At 38.2% G+C, this 18,833-nt stretch overlaps 1 protein-coding gene across 17 annotated transcripts in view; it reads right to left on the bottom strand.

Moving 5' to 3' along the window:
* HUWE1 (HECT, UBA and WWE domain containing E3 ubiquitin protein ligase 1) overlaps positions 1 to 18,833 on the bottom strand; it is a 173,342-nt gene that overhangs the window by 134,783 nt on the left and 19,726 nt on the right. For 8 of the 17 annotated variants that reach the window (XM_045087825.1, XM_045087838.1, XM_045087828.1 and 5 more), the window contains exons 1-4: positions 14,002 to 14,109; positions 7,969 to 8,037; positions 1,578 to 1,676; positions 709 to 915 (exon numbers count right to left, since the gene is read on the bottom strand). In XM_045087825.1, the coding sequence (XP_044943760.1) occupies positions 709 to 915; positions 1,578 to 1,676; positions 7,969 to 8,037; positions 14,002 to 14,094 (468 nt within the window). In that variant the 5' untranslated portion in view covers positions 14,095 to 14,109. Of the gene's footprint in view, positions 1 to 708; positions 916 to 1,577; positions 1,677 to 7,968; positions 8,038 to 14,001; positions 14,110 to 16,331; positions 16,426 to 18,833 lie in introns of those variants that run through there. The other 9 variants (XM_045087833.1, XM_045087836.1, XM_045087832.1 and 6 more) reach the window with 5 other exon arrangements.

The raw sequence follows: 18,833 nt of genomic DNA, 5'->3' as shown, positions 1-18,833 counted from the left end.
TGTTACAGTATAGTGTATGTAACAGTAACCTAAGAGTGACTACTTATTTTTTTTAAATAAAATCAAGGTTCATCAATATATTGAAGCATTTGGTCAGTGTTAAAATCATTATGTCATTTAGAGGGCAAAAAACTTAGGTATTTCTGGTTGCTGATAATCCTGAAGGCTACGGATTTCCTTTTGTAATTAATCTATTTTATCTTTAAGAGACTGCTTATCTGTTCCTCACTTAAAACTGTGGGTGCTACACTTTAGTTCAGTTATTCCACTCTTCCCAAGCCATTTCCTTTCAATTATTACCCTATTTCTTTACCAAAGACCTGGGGAAATTAACACTAACAGGGCACTTAGGCAATGAGTAATGTATCAAGGAAATAAAACTATTTCTAATAGTTTAAGTGACTTGGGCCTGCTCTAATAACCTGGAACAAAGATCAATTTTTTTGGAAATTCCCAAGAATACAGCAATACATGTATTATATTCTAATTTCTTGAATCTGGAAAGGTAGAGTGAAGGTAAAGAACCTTCCCAACAACCTATGAAGGGTATCTATATCCAAGAAACATCATTATTGTCTTTTACACTGAAAACCCTAGACCTCCATAATGAAAAGGAAAGAAGCAATTATCAGAAAGAAATAGCAATTTATCTCTGGACACGAACAATTCTACTTGAGAAGAGACCACACAGGCTTGAACCTCTCCTACCTCTATGGAACTGTACAGATGCCGGGAAAAGCTGTACTCAATGAGCAAGGCTGTGAAGTTCAACACAGCCAAGAGAAGCATTTTCAGTTGTTCTCTTTCCGGCCTATCACATACGAGCATCCACGACATATTCTCCACTGTTTGTCCAGCATCTGCCAGGATTCCATCAAAGCGGTCCAACAGATCCACCCAGTGGTATAACTCACACTGGAGAAGGGAAGAGAAAGAGGAACATCAAAGAATAAAGTACTAAGTACTGTGTGGGTGCTTTGCTACAATGGACTGCTGAGCAAGACACCTAGACAAGTTCACTTCCTACCTCTGCTTCTCTTTAACCCCCCCCCACCTCAGTACAGAAACCCATATGAGAAATATCATACTCTGAGGCATATAAACCTGAGTTCATTATTATATCCATCAAAGTACATATGTACTAACACCAGTAGACACCTTAATTAGGTCTTCAGAGAGAGAATTCTGGCTACATTCTGAGGTCTACAAACACAATGACTCTCCCTGCCAGAACCCATTTTATCAGAAGTGTTCATTTTTAGAGTTCTCTAAAGACTCTTTTAACTATCTCAAACTTATATTGTCAATTAAACTGATGGAATTCTGTGGTTGAAATTCTTTATCAATACCTGTGTAAACATTCTTCATCCTCAGCTAGCAAAATTTTCTTTCACAATTTCCTTGGTGTTCACAAGCTAAAAGCTACTGGTCTAGAGCTGTACTAGACATACAGAAGATAATCATTAAGTAACTGATGAATGATGCTACCTCATTGTGGATTCTCTTCCCATACAGAGAATACAAAAAGATGTAATAGTTCAGGGAGCCCTGTCTTTTGGGAGCATGGGTTCACATACCTTCCCAATGTTCCATGTTTTGATCTGCTGCAGTTCCAAGAGGAGTTGCTCATCATTACAAACTTTGAGTTTGTCTATTAAGGCTCTGCAGTCTGCAGGCTGAGGAAAACAGGTATTCACAAAGAGTGTTTTGGAGGATGAGGGGTACACAAAAACAAAGAATAGGAAAAGGAATCTTTAGGCCAACACACTTAGCAATTTAACTTTTGAAAGAATATACAACATTAGAAAATGGGAAATTTGCCAATCACTTGGGATTAAAGGGAAATATTACAATAAAACAATCCATCTGTGCATTTTTAACTTGGATAAACTTGTACACGTAGACAATCTACTTGGAAGGGTACAGACAACAGAAATAAAGGAAATGAGCTAGACACCAATAAAAACAAAATGAAGAATCTGTACCACAGTTGAAAGTTAACTAGAATGCCTGATAAGAAATGTTGAATTGGGAACACTTCACAGTTAAAGGTGAAAATTAACACTGGCTGTATTTTTCTGCAACATTAAACCCTCTAACTGTAGGAGGCAAAGACCTTCTAACTGTAAAACTGGTACTTCATCCTTACTGGATTCCCATTGCCATATATTCCTGCTCTCTTTCTACTGATGAAAGGGCCTGTTTTTCCAGTAACAAGGTGTGGACTGAAAGCTTATAGTAAAGTTTCTGAAAGTGGAGGAGGAAGAAGGCTAGGGACTGGGACAGAGATGTCTTCTATTAATGGATGGCAACTGGAAATGATTACACTTGCTTTTTTTTTTTTTTTTTCTGTAAAGCAATATGGTATCCTGGAAATGGGCCTAGATTTGCAACCAAACAAAACTGGGTTCATTTATTAGCTTGATGTTTAATAAGCTGTTTGATCATGAGCTACTCCAATCTCTCAACCAGTTTTCTTACCAGGAAAAGAGACCTAATAATTACCTTGGTAACGTGAGAATCAAATGTTTGCCACCTACTAAAGCACTTACTTCATACAACAGGAGCTTAAATATTGAGAAACAGCATATCACTACAAAGAGTATGAACTTTGGAATTAGATAGTTGGTAAGCTACCTCTTTGAATCTTAGTATCCTCTTCTGCAAAATGAACCAACACCACCTATTTATCCAGCAATATTGTTGTGATATATAACTAGAGGTATTTTCAGTATCCAAAACAGAACAGGGAAAAACAGGAGTTTAAAGGTTTTCTTGAAGCTAAGTCCCCAACCTTTTCTTTCCTCTGAGGAAGCATTAAGAGCTACCTCAAATTTCTGTGGTAATTAAATGCATAGAAAATACTTGGCATAAAATACTTCCATAACCAGGCCTGTACTTTTTTCTCCTCTCTTTGAAGTCATATAGATGGAGGGAGAGATGATGGAGCAAGAGAAACATAACATGTGAGTCTGTACCACCTACTCATGTAGTTCACTTGTGCCTTCTGGACCTACTCAGGCTTAGTATCAAATATACCACTTCAATATCTAATAGAATGCAGTTATGCAGATCCAATTTTTTGATTCTGTGAGTTAGATTACACCCAATTCATGATGAACATTTGAATCCCATTATCACTTGGTATCTCATAATCAGGCATTCAGTCTTATCAAGTTTCAGTTGCAAGCCAGAAGTTGCTTTTCTGAATGTTAGAATAGTTGTTGGCAGAAAACAGCCTTGCCAAAATTCTAGGAATCTCAGCTGTACTTCTCCTATCATAGCTTGCCAGAGGCATCTTTTTTTTTTTTTTAAAGATTTTATTTATTTATTCAGGGGGCGGGGAGAGCAAGCACAGGCAGACAGAATGGCAGGCAGAGGCAGAGGGAGAAGCAGGCTCCCTGCCGAGCAAGGAGCCCGATGTGGGACTTGATCCCAGGACGCTGGGATCATGACCTGAGCCGAAGGCAGCTGCTTAACCAACTGAGCCACCCAGGCGTCCCTGCCAGAGGCATCTTTAGCTGATACGAAAGTCGGACATCTTATTCTACTAGGTCAAAATGTCCACGTAGTAGGGCAGCTTATATCATGACCTGAACCTTTCCGAGCCTTTTCTAGATCCAGACATCACTATCACTTTAGAGGTTATCCAGTAAATAATCAAAAGAGTAAGTCCAAATTTGATGTATGCTGGCTCCACAATTCAAAGAGGCACCTACCTCATATGTTGTTCCTCTGTCTCATGGTATATGGTACAAGGTACAGCAATTCATCTCTCACTTTAGAAAGGAAATCTTCCCAGACTTCTGGACCCCTAGAAACTTTCCTGATGTAGAAGACCCTCACGCTTCAAAGGGAAGTCAGTCTCTGTCACACATATGCCTAAGGCATCTAAGGTACTTGTGTTTCCTACTCACAAGGTTCAGTCAGCATCAATTTAATATAGCAGTATCATGTTCTATTTTATCAGCAGTATCAAGGTCCCTCTGGATTTTATAGTTTCCAGAATGCACTAGGGACAAAAGTCTATCTTTACCATCTTGTTCCTGCTATATAAACGCAACTGATTGTTATTTTCCTTCTCCTGGTAAGGCAAATGAAAGCACTTGCCAGTTCAATGGATGCATACTGATTGCCAAGGTTCACATTGATTTCTTCCAGTAAAGGTATCAAATCTAGGGGAAAACTCTTTTGCACAGTTGCTGATATACAAAGTGATCAATAAATGTCCTTCTTGTGTAGCCAATACGGAAAACTATGGAGATTCCTCAAAAAACTTAAAAACAGAACTACCATATGATCTAGCAGTTCCACTTCTGGGTGTTTAACCCAAGAAAAGAAAACAGTAATTTGAAAGGATATATGCACCCCCATTGTCACTGTAACATTATTTACAACAGCCAAGATACAGAAATAGCCTAAATCCATTGTCAGATGAATGGATAAAGATACGGTATACATATACAGTGAAATACTATTCATCCATAAAAAAGAATGAATTCTTGCCATTTGTGACAACATGGATGAACCTTGAGGGCATTATGCTAAATGAAATAAGTTAGAGAAAGACAAAACACCATATAATCTCAACTTCTACACAGGGTTTAAAAAACAAAAAACAAGTTTAAGACTCAAGCTCATAGATACGAGAACAGACTGTTGACTGCAACAGATGGACAGGTGAGAAAATGGGTAAAGGGGGTCAAAAGGTTAAAAATTTTTTTTCTAATGCTCTTCTTAAAAATAATATCTAGTATTAACCACAATACAGACAACTAGGTATGCTGCTCAAGTAAAGTAGGCATCTTCAAGCCTTAAAAATGTATAGGGTGGGGGGTGGCGGCGGCTGGGTGGTTTGGTTGGTTAAGTGTCTGCCTTCTGCTCAGGTCATGAACTCAGGACCCCTCATGGAGATCTCTGCTCAGCAGGGAGTCTGCTCCTTTCTCTCCCTCTGTACTCTCTCTCCCTCTCACTCAAGCTCTCGCTCAAGTAAATAAATAAAATCTTTAAGAAAAAAATATATAGGCAGTGATCTAAAAATTCCAATTCCAGGACTTTAAGTAATTTGCTTGGAGCTATCAAATGTTTTGAGCCAGGATATGTGTGTATATGTGTCACCCCAAGAACAAATCTGTAAGAATCCACTAGGTAAAAGAAGAAAAAATTTAATTTGCATTTCCCTGATTATCTACAAGGTTAAATTATTCTGAAAGTTTACTGAATTTGTTCTTTTCTGAAATGACCTATGTCCACTTTGTCATTGGGATATTCATCTCTCCTACTGATATAGCTACTACAGATATCAACTACAGTTCACTGCAGAACAACATGGGGGTTAGGGGCGTGGACTACCTCCCATGCAGTAGAAAACCCAAGTAGAACTTTTGACTCCCTAAAACCTTAACTACTAACAGCCTACTGTTGACTTTCAGAAGCATTACTGGTAACACAAACACTCAACACGTATTTTTTATGGTATGTTTATTATATACTATATTCTTATAATAAACTAGAAAATAAAATGTTATGATTTTTAGGAAAAGAGTAAGGAATATATATTTACAATACTGTATTTACTGAAAAATATCCATACAGAAGGAGAACTTTGCAGTTCAAACCCATACTGTTCAAGGGTCAACTGTGTATTAGGTTATTATAAGTATTTTCTGCAGCTCGTCATGTGCCTTTTTACTTTTGATATACTACTTAATGCTTCTGTTATTTTTTTCCCCTTTCTTTCAATGCTTGGAAGGGCCAACCCAATCAAAAACCAAGTAAATATTCATTTACATTTCACCTGTAATTTATTTCTTTTAAAAATATTTGACTTTTATCTAGAATTTCTTTCATTATAATAGTACCCCCACTCAAAAGTCATAAACAATTTTCCCGACACGGCTTCTTAACTAATATTGTCCTTCCCTATCAACCAATAATTCCTATAATTATCATATGTTAAGTTCTTATGCACATGCACACTAGCATGCTTTCCTAGGTTATCTTCTTACACCAATGCCACTGCTTTATTTTTTAAAAAAGATTGCATTTATTTGACAGAGAGTGAGCGAATGAGCATAAGCAGGAGGAGCAGGAAAGGGAGAAGCAGTCCCCACTGAGCAGGGAGTCCAATGTTGGGCTTGATACCAACACCATGGAATCATGACTGGAGCCAAAGGCAGACACTTAACCAAAAAAACCACCAGGTGCCTTGATGCCAGTGTTTTAATTTGTGTAGTTTCTTTCTTTTTTTTTAAAGATTTTATTTACTTATTTGACAGAGAGAGAGATCACAAGTAGGCAGAGAGGCAGGCAGGAAGAGAGAGAGATCACAAGCAAGCAGAGAGGCAGGCAGAGAGAGAGAGAGGGAGGCAGCCTCCTTGCCAAGCAGAGAGCCTGATGCAGGGCTTGATCCCAGGATCCTGAGATCATGACCCAAGCTGAAGGCAGAGGCTTAACCCACTGCGCCACCCAGGCACCCTGTAATTTGTGTAGTTTCTTAAGGCAAGTTTTCTTTTTGTTCTTTAGTTTCAAAATAATTTGAGTATATAACTGTCAAAAATTCAAGATGCCAAAACACATTAAAAACTAAATCAAAAGGAAAGTATCTTCAATAGATATGAAAGTGAACATACTTGATATATACAGCACTCAATAAGAAACAACCTGAATATTCCAATGTCAAATACAAAATGACCAGCATGAGCAGACAACCAATATAAGACCAATAAATTTGAAAATATACCTAATTAAAGCATGAGAATTAAAACCGTGAAATATTTTCCACTTATTAACAAAAATCTAAAAGATAATCTGTATTGTTGATGAGGATATGGGAAGATAGCATTTCTCACATTCATTAGTATAATGCTTAACAAAAAAAGGGCAGGAGAATGTCCATGCAATTATCTTTTAAAAAAAGACTAGAAGAAATATAGCAAAATGTTAATAGTGATATCCATGGTGATACTTGCCAGGTAGTTACAGTTTTTAAAAACCAAGTGGCCTGTATTTAGAAAATGAACGAATTATGTGCCAGGTACTTGGCTAAGCATCTGCCTCACACCAAGAAGAGAAAAATTATCAACCAAGTTTTACAGCTGTGAAAACCAGGCCACAAAAATCTAGTGATTTAAACTCATGTCTAATTTCAAAGCTCGTGCTCCTTGAACTACAGCATAATGGGATCTATAGGAGTCTTAACAAAGCAATACTTTCTTAATCTCAAAATGCAGTTTTTTTTTTTAAATTTTATTTATTTATTTGACAGAGAGAGATCACAGGTAGGTAGAGAGACTGGCAGAGAGAGAGAGAGAGAGCGCGGGAAGCAGGCTCCCTGCTGAGCAGAGAGCCCGATATGGGACTCGATCCCAGGACCCTGAGATCATGACCTGAGCTGAAGGCAGCAGCTTAACCCACTGAGCCACCCAGGCACCCCTCAAAATGCAGTTTAAGCCAGCTGACAGAATACTGGACTAAAAGCTGGGATTTCTACTGCTGACACAGGACCAACCGACATGGTCACCCAATACACAGGTTAATACAGGTTAAGTTGAACTGATGAACAAGAATCCATAATTTAAAAATCTACTTAAGAAAGGTGTTACCACTTTAATTTTCAAGAAAATAAAATTGAAAAAGACCCCACAAGTACAGAGAGAACCTGAATCCACATCCGCTCTTTCCATTATACCATACTGCCTTCCAATGCATAGGACAGCAGCCAGGGAGCCCACTTTATGTACATAAAGCCACAAACAGTTTAGTGTTCATTTCCAGTGGCGACTAGCCTGTTCACTTTTTTAATCAAGGGAAGTTCAAAAGTAAATATGACTGTTTCAAGACACCTTGCTATTTTACTGCACTCTGTATATATAAGTGGTGACATATTTTGAAGATCACTATGGTTGAACTGACTGCTAGGACTTTTTTCTGAAATGAAAAAAATAGAGCATACTTCTGGATACTTACAGCCTCAGTAGGTGTCTTTTTCAGTTTAGTCCTGTCTACTTTCATGTTTTCGATTTTCCGTTTTACGACCTGAAAAAAGAAATTCCCCCAAAAAGTGAGAACTTAAAGTAGCAATCTTGAGCACTACATGAATGACATAAACAAGACAGAATGAAGAACATGCAAAATGCTTAAAGCAAAAACTCTGGAGTTATGACGCCATGCCAACTCAGATGCACAGCTATGAGGTAGGGAAGAAAAAGGAATCTCTCCAGACAAAATTGGCCCACATCCATATGTTGCATAAGACTGTAATCAATTTAAGCCAAAATTAAAACCCTTTTCTTAAAACAAAACCTCTCAAACTCATAATTGAAAATAAAAGATCACACTGTTTAACACACCGCAGGATGGAAAAAATTCACCATATCCTTGCAGTTTTCTGGAAAATTTAGCAATTCCACTTCTGGGAATTTATCCAAAGAAAATCATAAGGATGTACACAAATATTTAACCACAGGAATCTATACTGTATGACCATATGTAATAGTGAAAAATTGGAAAGGACCAAACGTCCAAAAAAGGATTGGTTTAAAATATTACACAACTGTTATAAACATTGCACACAATTATATAACAAAAAGATGTTCATTGTGAAATAAAAAGGTTATAAAACAAACAGTATAAACCTATGTCTAAACTGCTTAGAAGGGGTATGCATCAAAATGTTAACTCACTACTAATCAAAATGATTATGTACACCCACATCTGTATCTTCTACTGTTTTAACCGATAAAAATATATTAGTTGTGTTATAAGGACAAAGGTAACACAACACCTTTATTTTTAAATTAGAAAATGAGGTGTAAGACTCCCACTAGAAATGTTCTAAGCACAGAACACAATCATTTTTACTAAACTCATTTAATTTAGAAGGCACAAAAGTGGGCAACCCACAGTATAAACCTACATGATCCTTCATGGCAGACAGATCCCTCAAGATGCTCTGACCAAGGGACAGGAAGAAATACAGGTTTCTCCCATTAGCAACAAGGACACCCGGACAGAAGTAGAGGTGAACTGATAGCTATTTACATACCAAGGATTCTCCTACTAATAATGTATTTGCTACACAGCAGTAACTGAATGTCAGTATGTTATGACAGCTGTCATAAGAAAAAGCTAACCAAGCACAAGTGTAAATTTCAGGTGGCTTTTGGCCTAGATTAATCCAACATACTCAGTATTGTGAAAATAAAGTATATTTGCCTACATGGTTGGCATCTATTTAACCAATGGGCACTCAGGAAGAACTGGTGAAACATCCAGAGTATATTCTAAAATGCTTTTGGAGAGATTAAAAAAAAAGTTTTCCCTCTATGGTTCACATGTTAGGATATGAGATTCCAGATTACTTTTTTAAAAATTATCTCTTCATATAAAAGAAAATGAACAAAATGCCTGCTGCCTACAACTTCCAAATATCTAAAACAAGACCAATGGTATTCTGGAAACGATCTCATTCATTTAGTGGAAACTGTAAGTGAGCTACTTGTATTCAGTTGTGGCTTTTTCCTCACAAAACTCACACTCACACATTACCTAAAACAAGCAGCTATCACACTACTGTGGTTGCAGTCATTTGCTGGGAGGCTTTGAGACTACCTCTACTGCAGGAAGTAGCAGCCAGCCCCAACACCATATACCCCAAATCACTGAATGCCTTCCTTCCAAAATTAGGAACAAGGTAAGGATGTCCATTTCCACCACTTTCATTCAACAAAGTGCTGGAAGTTCTAGCCATTTTAATAAGGTAAGAAAACAAAATAACTGGTATACAGATCAGAAAGGAAAAACAAAACTCCCTATTTGCAGATGACAAAGGATTATCTAGTGGAAAATCCCCCAAATGTACCCCCCCCAAAACCCCTCCCAGAACTAAAAAATGATCTCAGTAAAGTTTCAGGATCCAAGATAAACATACACAAATCAATCCATTTCCATATACTGGCAATGAACACATAAACTCCACCACTCACAATTGCTAAAACAAATCTTGAAATACTTAGGTATAAATCAGGACTTGTATGTTCAAAACTACAAAATGCTGATTAAAAAATATCAAAGCTAAATATATGAAGAGATAAACTATGTTCATAGATTAAGAGGACTTGACACAGCAAAGAATTCAATTCCCCTCAAGATTCATATGCAGGTTTAATGCAGATCCTATCCAAAGCCTAGCAAGAATTTTCCTGTAAATAAAGAGATTATTCTAAAACGTATATGGGGTGCCTGGGTGGCACAGTCAATTCAGTGTCTGACTCTTGGCTTCAGCTCAGGTTGTGATCTCAGGGTCGTGGGATGAAGCCCCGCATCAGGCTCCACACTCAGCACAGAATCTTCTTAAGACTCTCTCCCTCTGCCCCCCCCCACTAAAATAAATAAATCTTCAAAATTTATATGGAAAGACAAAGGAACTGCAATAGCTAAAATAATTCTGAAAAAGAGGGAGGAATCACTCTATCCAATTTCATGACCTACATATGTAATTTCTCGATATGTAATCAAGATGGTCTATGTAGTACTGGAGGTGGGATAGACACATGTATGAATCAGAATAGAGACTCAAGAAACAGACTCCTACAGATATGCCAGACTGATTTTTTTCTTTTCTTTTCTTTTTTTAGAGAGAGCGAACACAGGGGGAGAAAGAAAGAAGGAATCTTAAAAAGGGTCCATGCCCAGCACAGAGCCCAAACATGGAGCTCAATCTCAAGACCCTGAGACTGTGACCTGAGCCAAAATCAAGAGTCAGGCGCTTAACTAAGTGAGCCACCCAGGCATCCCTACCCAAATGATTTTTGACAAAGTTGAAAAAGCAATTCAAACAATAGTTTCATCAACAAATGGTGCCAGAGAAATAGATATCTTTAGGCAAAAGATGAACTTTGGCCTAAGAAAGCCTCATACTTTACATAAAAATTAATTCAGAATTAATCATGTGAGAATGTGGAGAAAAATGAACCCCTGTACACTGCTGGAGTGAATGTAAATTGGTGCAGCCAATATGGGAAAACACTATGGCGATTCCTCAAAGTATTTAAAATATGATCCAGCAATTCCATTTCTGGGTATTTAGCAAAAGGAAATGAAAACACTAAGTTGAAAAGATCTATGCATCCCCAGGTTTACTGCATTATTTACAACAGCCAAAATACAGAAGCAATCTAATTATCCATTGATGGATGAGTGGACACACACACACACAGGAATATTAACTGTAAGAAAGAAGGAAATCTTGTCATTTGTCACAAATGGCTGCACCCTGAGGGCACTATGCTAAGTGAAGTAAGTCAGAGGAAGACAAATACTGCATGGTCTCACATACAGAATCTCAATAAATGAAAATAACAAAGAAGTCCCAAAACACTGAACTCACAGAACAGATTGGTAGATGCCAGACGTAGGTAGGGGTGAGTGAAATGGCTAAAGGTGGTCAAAATGTACAAACTTTTAGTTATAGAACAAATAGGTTATGGGGATATAATTATATATTTGAAAATTCCTAAGAGAGTGACCTTTAAAGTTTCCATCTTAAGAAAAAAATTCTAACTAGACTTACTATGATCATTTCACAATAGATACAGTATCAAATCACTGTTGTATACCTGTTGTATACCTGTTGTATACCTGAAACCATTGTAAGTCAATTTAAAAAATTCAAAGTTAAAAAAAGGATCACAGACTTAAATGTAAAAGTATAAAACTCACTGGGAGAAAATATCTGCAAGCTACATATAGTATCTAGAATATATAAAGAACCTCAGTATTCAACAATAAAAAACCATACTATCCTCCAAAACAAGTACACTAATTAACTTGCATTAATAAACAACTCGAACTCTTTTACTGACTTAAGAAAGTGTAGATGAGGTACTGGCAAATCTTCACACATGTCTCACTTTAACTACAGCTGTTTTGACTTGGAAAATTCTGTACCAGTTAAGGGTCTGGGCTGAGAACAACAGACTCTGATCAAAGCAGAAAAGTGATGTACTAGAAGGATAACAGCTTAGGGAATCAATAGGAAGTATTACAGAACCACATTCAGAAAACAGGAGGAACCAAGGAAGCTATGCTGCCTTGAACTACAGCCAAGAAACTCCCACAGCTTAGTTGAGGGTGCCTCTACTGCCAATACCAGACTCTAGATGCCCGGAAGGTACTGTTGGTGGCAGAATGATTTCTGAACAGTGTCAGGTTATTTGCATCAGTGGCTCTAGACACAAAAAGTGTGAGCATCTAATCGGTCAAGTGTAGGTCCTAAGCCCAAGGCTTAGCTGTCAAGGTTCAAGGAGAGCAAATACATTTGGCTTTTTCCATTTCCAGTGTTTGGGCTCCAAACTTTTCATAAACAGACTGAGATGAGAGGCACCCAATTAAATAACCAAGCCAAAACAAATGAATGAACACACACGTTCCCCTAACAAGTGCAATGTTAACCTGGTTTCTATAATTTTGTTGCAAGAAACATCTATAGTTTTAAAAAGGTTATTACTGTCCATGAGACATCAATTAAGAAAATTCAAGTTTTTTTGTTCCTAATTAGTCTCTTTCTAAGCTGGCTTTGCAGTGGGAAGGAAAGAATTTTTTTGGGCACTCACTACAAGCTGGACAATGAGCTTGTGTTTCCTAAAGCATTTTAGAGCATTCTGCTCCATGAAGGAAGACAAGGTTCCAGCAATTTGGGAAATGTTAAAAATGGAATTTGTCTTCCTTTAGGATGGTCATGTAGCTGACTGACATTACTAACAGCTCCAAGAAATCTTGGGTAGAGGAAACTTATTAGGGCACAAAACCATTTTTTCCCCGTGTTATTTACTAAAAGCCTACCCCTTTAAGTATCCCAAAAAACAAACTTTGAGACATGCTGCCCAAAGGGCTTCATATTATAGTCTTTCATACAATCCTCACCACTCAAGCCAAGTTTTGTCCCCATTTACAGATAGAAAACTGAGGCTCAGAGAAATTAAGTACCTTATGCCTAGCTAGTAAATGCCGGCACCAAGATCTAAATCCAGGCCTTTTTGGTTCCAAAGTCCATGCTTTCATAACATGCTTTTTACTTTACTAGTTTTATTATAATAAATCCCTGTAGATGAAAATATAGATTTGTGACAGACTCTTCTACACTATTGGATCCTATGTTCAAAAAATTATTGCAAAAGAGAAAGCGGGGGCACAAGGTAAGAAGCTGAGATACTGTCAAATCACACTAATGATCAGAACAGTAACCAGGGAATGAGTTCTACCTAATGTTTAGAAGTTAAATGGGTAAAAATCCCATTATATAAAAAAGCCTCTAACAAAAAGAAGGCAATTCTAGACAAATCCCTGGAAATGGCCTACTGCCTTTGTTGGGTCGGACCAGAACTCTAAGCACCAAATAATCTTTACATGTAGTAAAAATTTCTTCCTAAACCTAGGTTAAAAAAATCAGCTTTAAGGAAATTAATGAATTACTATGAACCACCACCCATAGCTATATGTTAATTAAATACTTCTATTTAATTAACCACTTTTTCCCCTTCCTCCTTTTCCCCAAACTTCATTTAACTTTGAGGTTTGAATCTTGGTTTTGTGGGGTTTAAATAAGACAAGTGTGTTCATTTAAAATATATTAAGGGGAAGTCGCGCTTCAAAGGGTAGCTCACGTTGTAGTATCATCTTCAGTTGATCAAATTTAGAATGACTTTCAATACTGAATCAGCTTAAGGGCAGAAGACACCTGTAGTTCCCAAATCTGGCTCAATAGGAGTGTAGCAGCAGTCTAGCCTTACAATTCCAAGTATGGTTGAAGGATCAGCAGCACTGACATCACCTGGGAATTATGAAAAATGCAGAATCTCAGGCCCACCCAGACCTGAGGAATCAATCTGTATTTTAATGAGATCTTCAGGTTATTACCTTAAGTCTGAGAAGCACCAATTCAGAATACAGGCTCAAAATAAGGAATCCCAGGTTAGGGTTCCTGCTATATCATTTACTCACTGTATGAGCAGCCTCTGTGTACTCCTGTTTCCTCAACTGTGAAATAGGGATAACTGATCTCTCCACTTCCACATTTTCTTTCATCCAATCCATTCTCCAGAGAGCAGCAAAAGTAATCTTCTTAAAACATAAATCAGCTCACGTTACTTCCTTACTTAAAACCTTTCAACAGATTTCCTAGAACTCTATCCAAACTCTAATCATGACTCACAGGGCCCTGGCATGATTTAGCTACTGGAACTCTCTCCAATCTCCTCTCTGCACAATTACTTTAGTCTTTCCCTTTACTTTCTAGAATGCTCTAAGTTCCTTCTTTCCTCCAGACCTTTACAAGTGCTATCCCCACTGGAATGCTTCTACTTCACACCCCTATTTCCTCCCATAGCTAGCTCCATTTGAGAACTGACTTTAAGACCCCAAGTGGCTTCCGAAGGTAACTCACCTAAAGCTAGTCTTATTTTTCTAACAAGCACTACCCTGCTTGTTTCTCTCATAGCCAATATCAATGTAACTACTTTGATTTTCTACAGTATTAAGCTCTCAGCATCTAGCACAAGCATCTACCACATGATATAGGTAGGCAAATATCTTCATGAAAGAAGTATGAACTGAGAATAAAAATCTGTGATTGTCAGCATATAGACAGTATTTGATGCCATTGGTCTGGAGATGATGACTTACAAAGGAAGGAAGGAAAGAGACCCAGAACTGAGTTCCCACTTGATCTAACATTTAAAGGTAAGAAAAAGGAGGAGAACCCAGAAAAGGAGAGCTTGCTGATGTAGAAGTAAAACCAGTTTATCATGGTATCATGAAAGACAAAAGATGGTAAAACTGATCAAATGTGTCCAATGTTAAGATGAGTCATGCCCAGAAAAATGTACACTGAAATTGGGAATAGAGATAATTTGACCACCAACAGTTTCAGTGAGGTGATGGGAAGGGAAGCCATGGAGTGAGTCAGGGAATCAATGGAAAATGAGGCAATACAGATGGCATGTGTAGAAAACTCTTCTGAAAATGTTGTCTGTAGATATAAGCAGAGAATTACAGGTTCATTGAATGGCAGAGGGGAAGAGGAGATAACAAAAAGAAAATTCCTAAGAAAGCTGAGGGTAGGGGACCCTTTAACCTCTATTTCACCTTAATATAATGAACACTCATGTGGGTTGTTGTTGTTGTTTTTGTTTAAAAGATTTATTTATTTACCTGACAGAGATCACAAGTAGGCAGAGGGGCAGGCAGAGGGTGGGGGGAAGCAGGCCCCCCGCCAAGTAGAGAGCCCGATTCGGAACTCGATCCCAGGACCTCGAGATCATGACCCGAGTTGAAGGCAAAGGCTCAACCCACTGAGCCACCCAGGCGCCCCTGTGGGTTTTGAAAGCACAAATACTAACCAGAATTAGGACAATCCTCTCCCTAATCTCTTAAAACTTGACTGAGTGTCCTCTGTATGTGCTTACATTGTACCCTGTACCTATCACTTCCCTGAGAACTAATGAGAAAATGCTTGCCACAGGGTGAGGAAGTTTAAAACAAGCATACACACAAAACCCCACAAACCTGGGAAGGGAAAAAATATACACTATCAGTGGTTGCCTCTAGGTGGCAGGATAACACAGTTTTAATTTATGCTTCATGCTTTTCAGGTTCTTTCAAACTTTCTATAATCATACATCCATTTATGAGAATTTTCCTTTTGTACAATTTTTCTTTAGGGTAGAAAAGAGTGACCCCTAATCCAAATGGCATGCATCAAATTAAGAACGCAACATCTAAACAAATGCCTTGTAGTAGTGGTTGCTAAAGTGCTCTTGGAGCTTCTGAAGTTTAGCACATAGCACGGACTCAGTATTTACTAATTTATTATTGGTAGGTTAAGAAATGCTGCAAACACATATAGGAGTGTGGATGAATCAAAGTCAGCCTAAAATTCCCACTGAAATCATGGAAAAGCAATTTGGCTGTTTTTAACCCAATGAGCCACCCAGGTGCCCCAATTTGGCCGTTTTTACATAAAAAGGTTTTCAGAGCACACTAGACTCCAAAATTCCACAAGGCAAAAAGCCTCTGCCTCTATGAAGTCTCTCAGAGAAAATTCAGGTGAGAACTGCCCAGACCATCCATTATCTCAGGAAGCAGCAAACAATCTTAAAACCCACTCTGTTATATACTATTTGATTAGAGACACAGACATCACATTAACTGATTTCTTAAAGGGAACACATTTCCATCCAGCCTAGTTTCTGATTGTTTACATTAATATCAATCCAACAAATATTCAGAGAACCCATTTGTCATTATAATAACAACGGCTAGTATTTACTTACCACCTAATTATGCATTATCTCTAATCCTTGAAGATGAAGACTGTTTCCAGCTTACTAAGTCCAAGAGTAGCCACATACCCAGTAAGTGGTAAACCTGAACAAAACCAAATTTGCTCCATGATTCCACAGTACACAAAATGTCTATAAGCACAGTCCACCCTGCCACACCCCCCTCCTACAGACACCAATATCCTTATCATTGAGCCATATAAAATATGACCCCGAGGACGGCTGACCTAGATTTTATTGGGCACTGATAGTAAAATGCACTAATAAAGCAACCCCCAAAAAACAGCCATTATTCACCCAAGCCAAATCTGGGAATAATCTGCAGAATTACCTTGATAGAGCCTCCTTCAAAATCTGTAAACACTATACCTAAGGTAAGTGTGTATCCTTGCTCTCCTTGCTCTGCAGTATATTCAAAGAAAATCTCTTACAGGGATACCAAGAAGGAGGAATCTGAAACCTCTAACACTGACTCTGGAGGTAAGAATGATGTTTAAGAACACATCCCCTATATATGATCTATCTACAGCCCTGGGAAGGTGCACATCCAGGAGTTACTCTTTAAGTCATTACTCCCAATTACTTAAGAGAGATAAATTGGCGTCAGAAGAATCAGGCAACAAAATAGTTGTAGATCAGTTTTGCCAGTAGAAAGGAAAGGGCAGCATGCCAAGTAGCCCCTTATTAGCATTCCGAACAACAACAACAACAACAAACAAGCAGCAATGTCTACATGGAGATTATGCAAATTAAGGAGGAGAGGAAGAGATTCCTTGTCTACACATTTTCAACTGGTGCTCTGGAATAATCCTCATCTACCTTCAAAGACTGATCTGTCTCCCATCTCCTTCCTTCCTTGTAGCTGGATTTGGTGCAAAAAATCAACTGTAACAATGGTTATTCCCTATGTCATCACATCCAATTTCAAAGATGCAATTGCCTTTTCAGTCTCGCCCACCTCTAACAGAAAATGAAGATACCAGCCTTTAAACTAATACTCTTTATTCAAACTAATGTCAAGAACTTAACCACAGAAAAGCTATCACTTTCTAATAGGTGATAAAGAGGGCCACAGGCAACATTTAGTGAGTTCAGGAAAAACATATTTGCCAGAAAAATCAACCTACTTAAAAATTACCTTCAAAATAATTTACTTCAAAATTAAATTCAGAGGGCGCCTGGGTGGCTCAGTGGGTTAAGCCGCTGCCTTCGGCTCAGGTCATGATCTCAGGGTCCTGGGATCGAGTCTGCTCAGCAGGGAGCCTGCTTCCTCCTCTCTCTCTCTCTCTCTCTGCCTACTTGTAATCTCTCTCTGTCAAATAAATAAATAAAATCTTTAAAAAAAAATTAAATTCAGAGTTCTCAACCCTGACTGTGCAAAGTCAAAAACTAAAAATGTCTGGTTATACAAATATCTGACTTAGTAAATATGAGGTGGGAACTTTTTTTCTTCAAACTGTATAGGTGATACAGCTGCACAGCCTGATTTAAGAGCCACTTTATTAGATATTAATTATCCTTTGCCTATTTGTGACTCACTGAGGAATTTTCTTTAAGAGACTGGGGGAGAGGGGGTGCCTGGGTGGCTCAGTCAGTTAAGCGGCTACCTTTGGATCAGGTCATGATCCCAGCAGGGTCCTAGGATCAAGCCCCGGGGGCCCTGCTTCTCCCTCTCCCTCTACCTGTTGCTCTCCCCGCTTGTGCATCTGTGTCGTCAAATAAATGAAATCTTAAAAAAGAGAACGGGGATAGAATGGTTATAAATAAAGCAAGAATAGCCATGTGTCGATAACTGTTGAGGCTAGGTATCAGGTACATTCGGGTTCCAATATACTATCCTCTAACTTTTGTATAGGTTTGAAAATATCATAAATTAAAATATTTTAAATTAAGACTTTATCCTGCCAGATCCTTCCATTCCATCCTTCACATTACTACCAGAACAATTCCCCTCAAACTCAAAATCTACCTACGTTATCAAGTGCAAACTCCTTACCTAATCCAGCATCCAAGACCTCTAGGACCTGGTACCTGTTCACCTCTCTTACCAGGGCCACAGCATTACATAATATTCCCCTTGGCTCCCCACATAGTTTAACCACATGAGGCTTTTACAGTTCCCCTAACACTCAAGACTTCAAATACTTTGACTCAGATTGCGCTTTCTGCTAAAATGGCTGTTCTCGGCATATCCCCTGGAGCTGAGCTTAAATGTCACCTCAGTGAGGCCTTTTCAGATATCCTCTCCCTCAGAGAAAAATCGATCACTCCCTCCTTTGTGCCCCCTCCAACTGTGTCCTGCATATACCCTCAATCAACATACTTCTTTATTTACCTGTCAGTCTCAACACTAGGGTGAGTTCTGCATAAGTGGGACTGTGTCTATTTATCTTTGCATTCCTGTCACCAGCACAGGAACTGTCACTTAGTAGATGAATCAATGAATGACTATCCAGTAAACATTTAAGGAAGCTTAAAATTCCAAGTCACAGA

Source organism: Mustela putorius, unplaced genomic scaffold (assembly GCF_011764305.1).
Source record: "Mustela putorius furo isolate JIRA1106 unplaced genomic scaffold, ASM1176430v1.1 tig00001566_pilon_pilon_pilon, whole genome shotgun sequence".
NCBI lineage: Eukaryota > Metazoa > Chordata > Mammalia > Carnivora > Mustelidae > Mustela > Mustela putorius.
The sequence above is the reverse complement of the archived record's forward strand: the minus strand, read 5'-3'. Positions and strand labels throughout refer to the sequence as shown.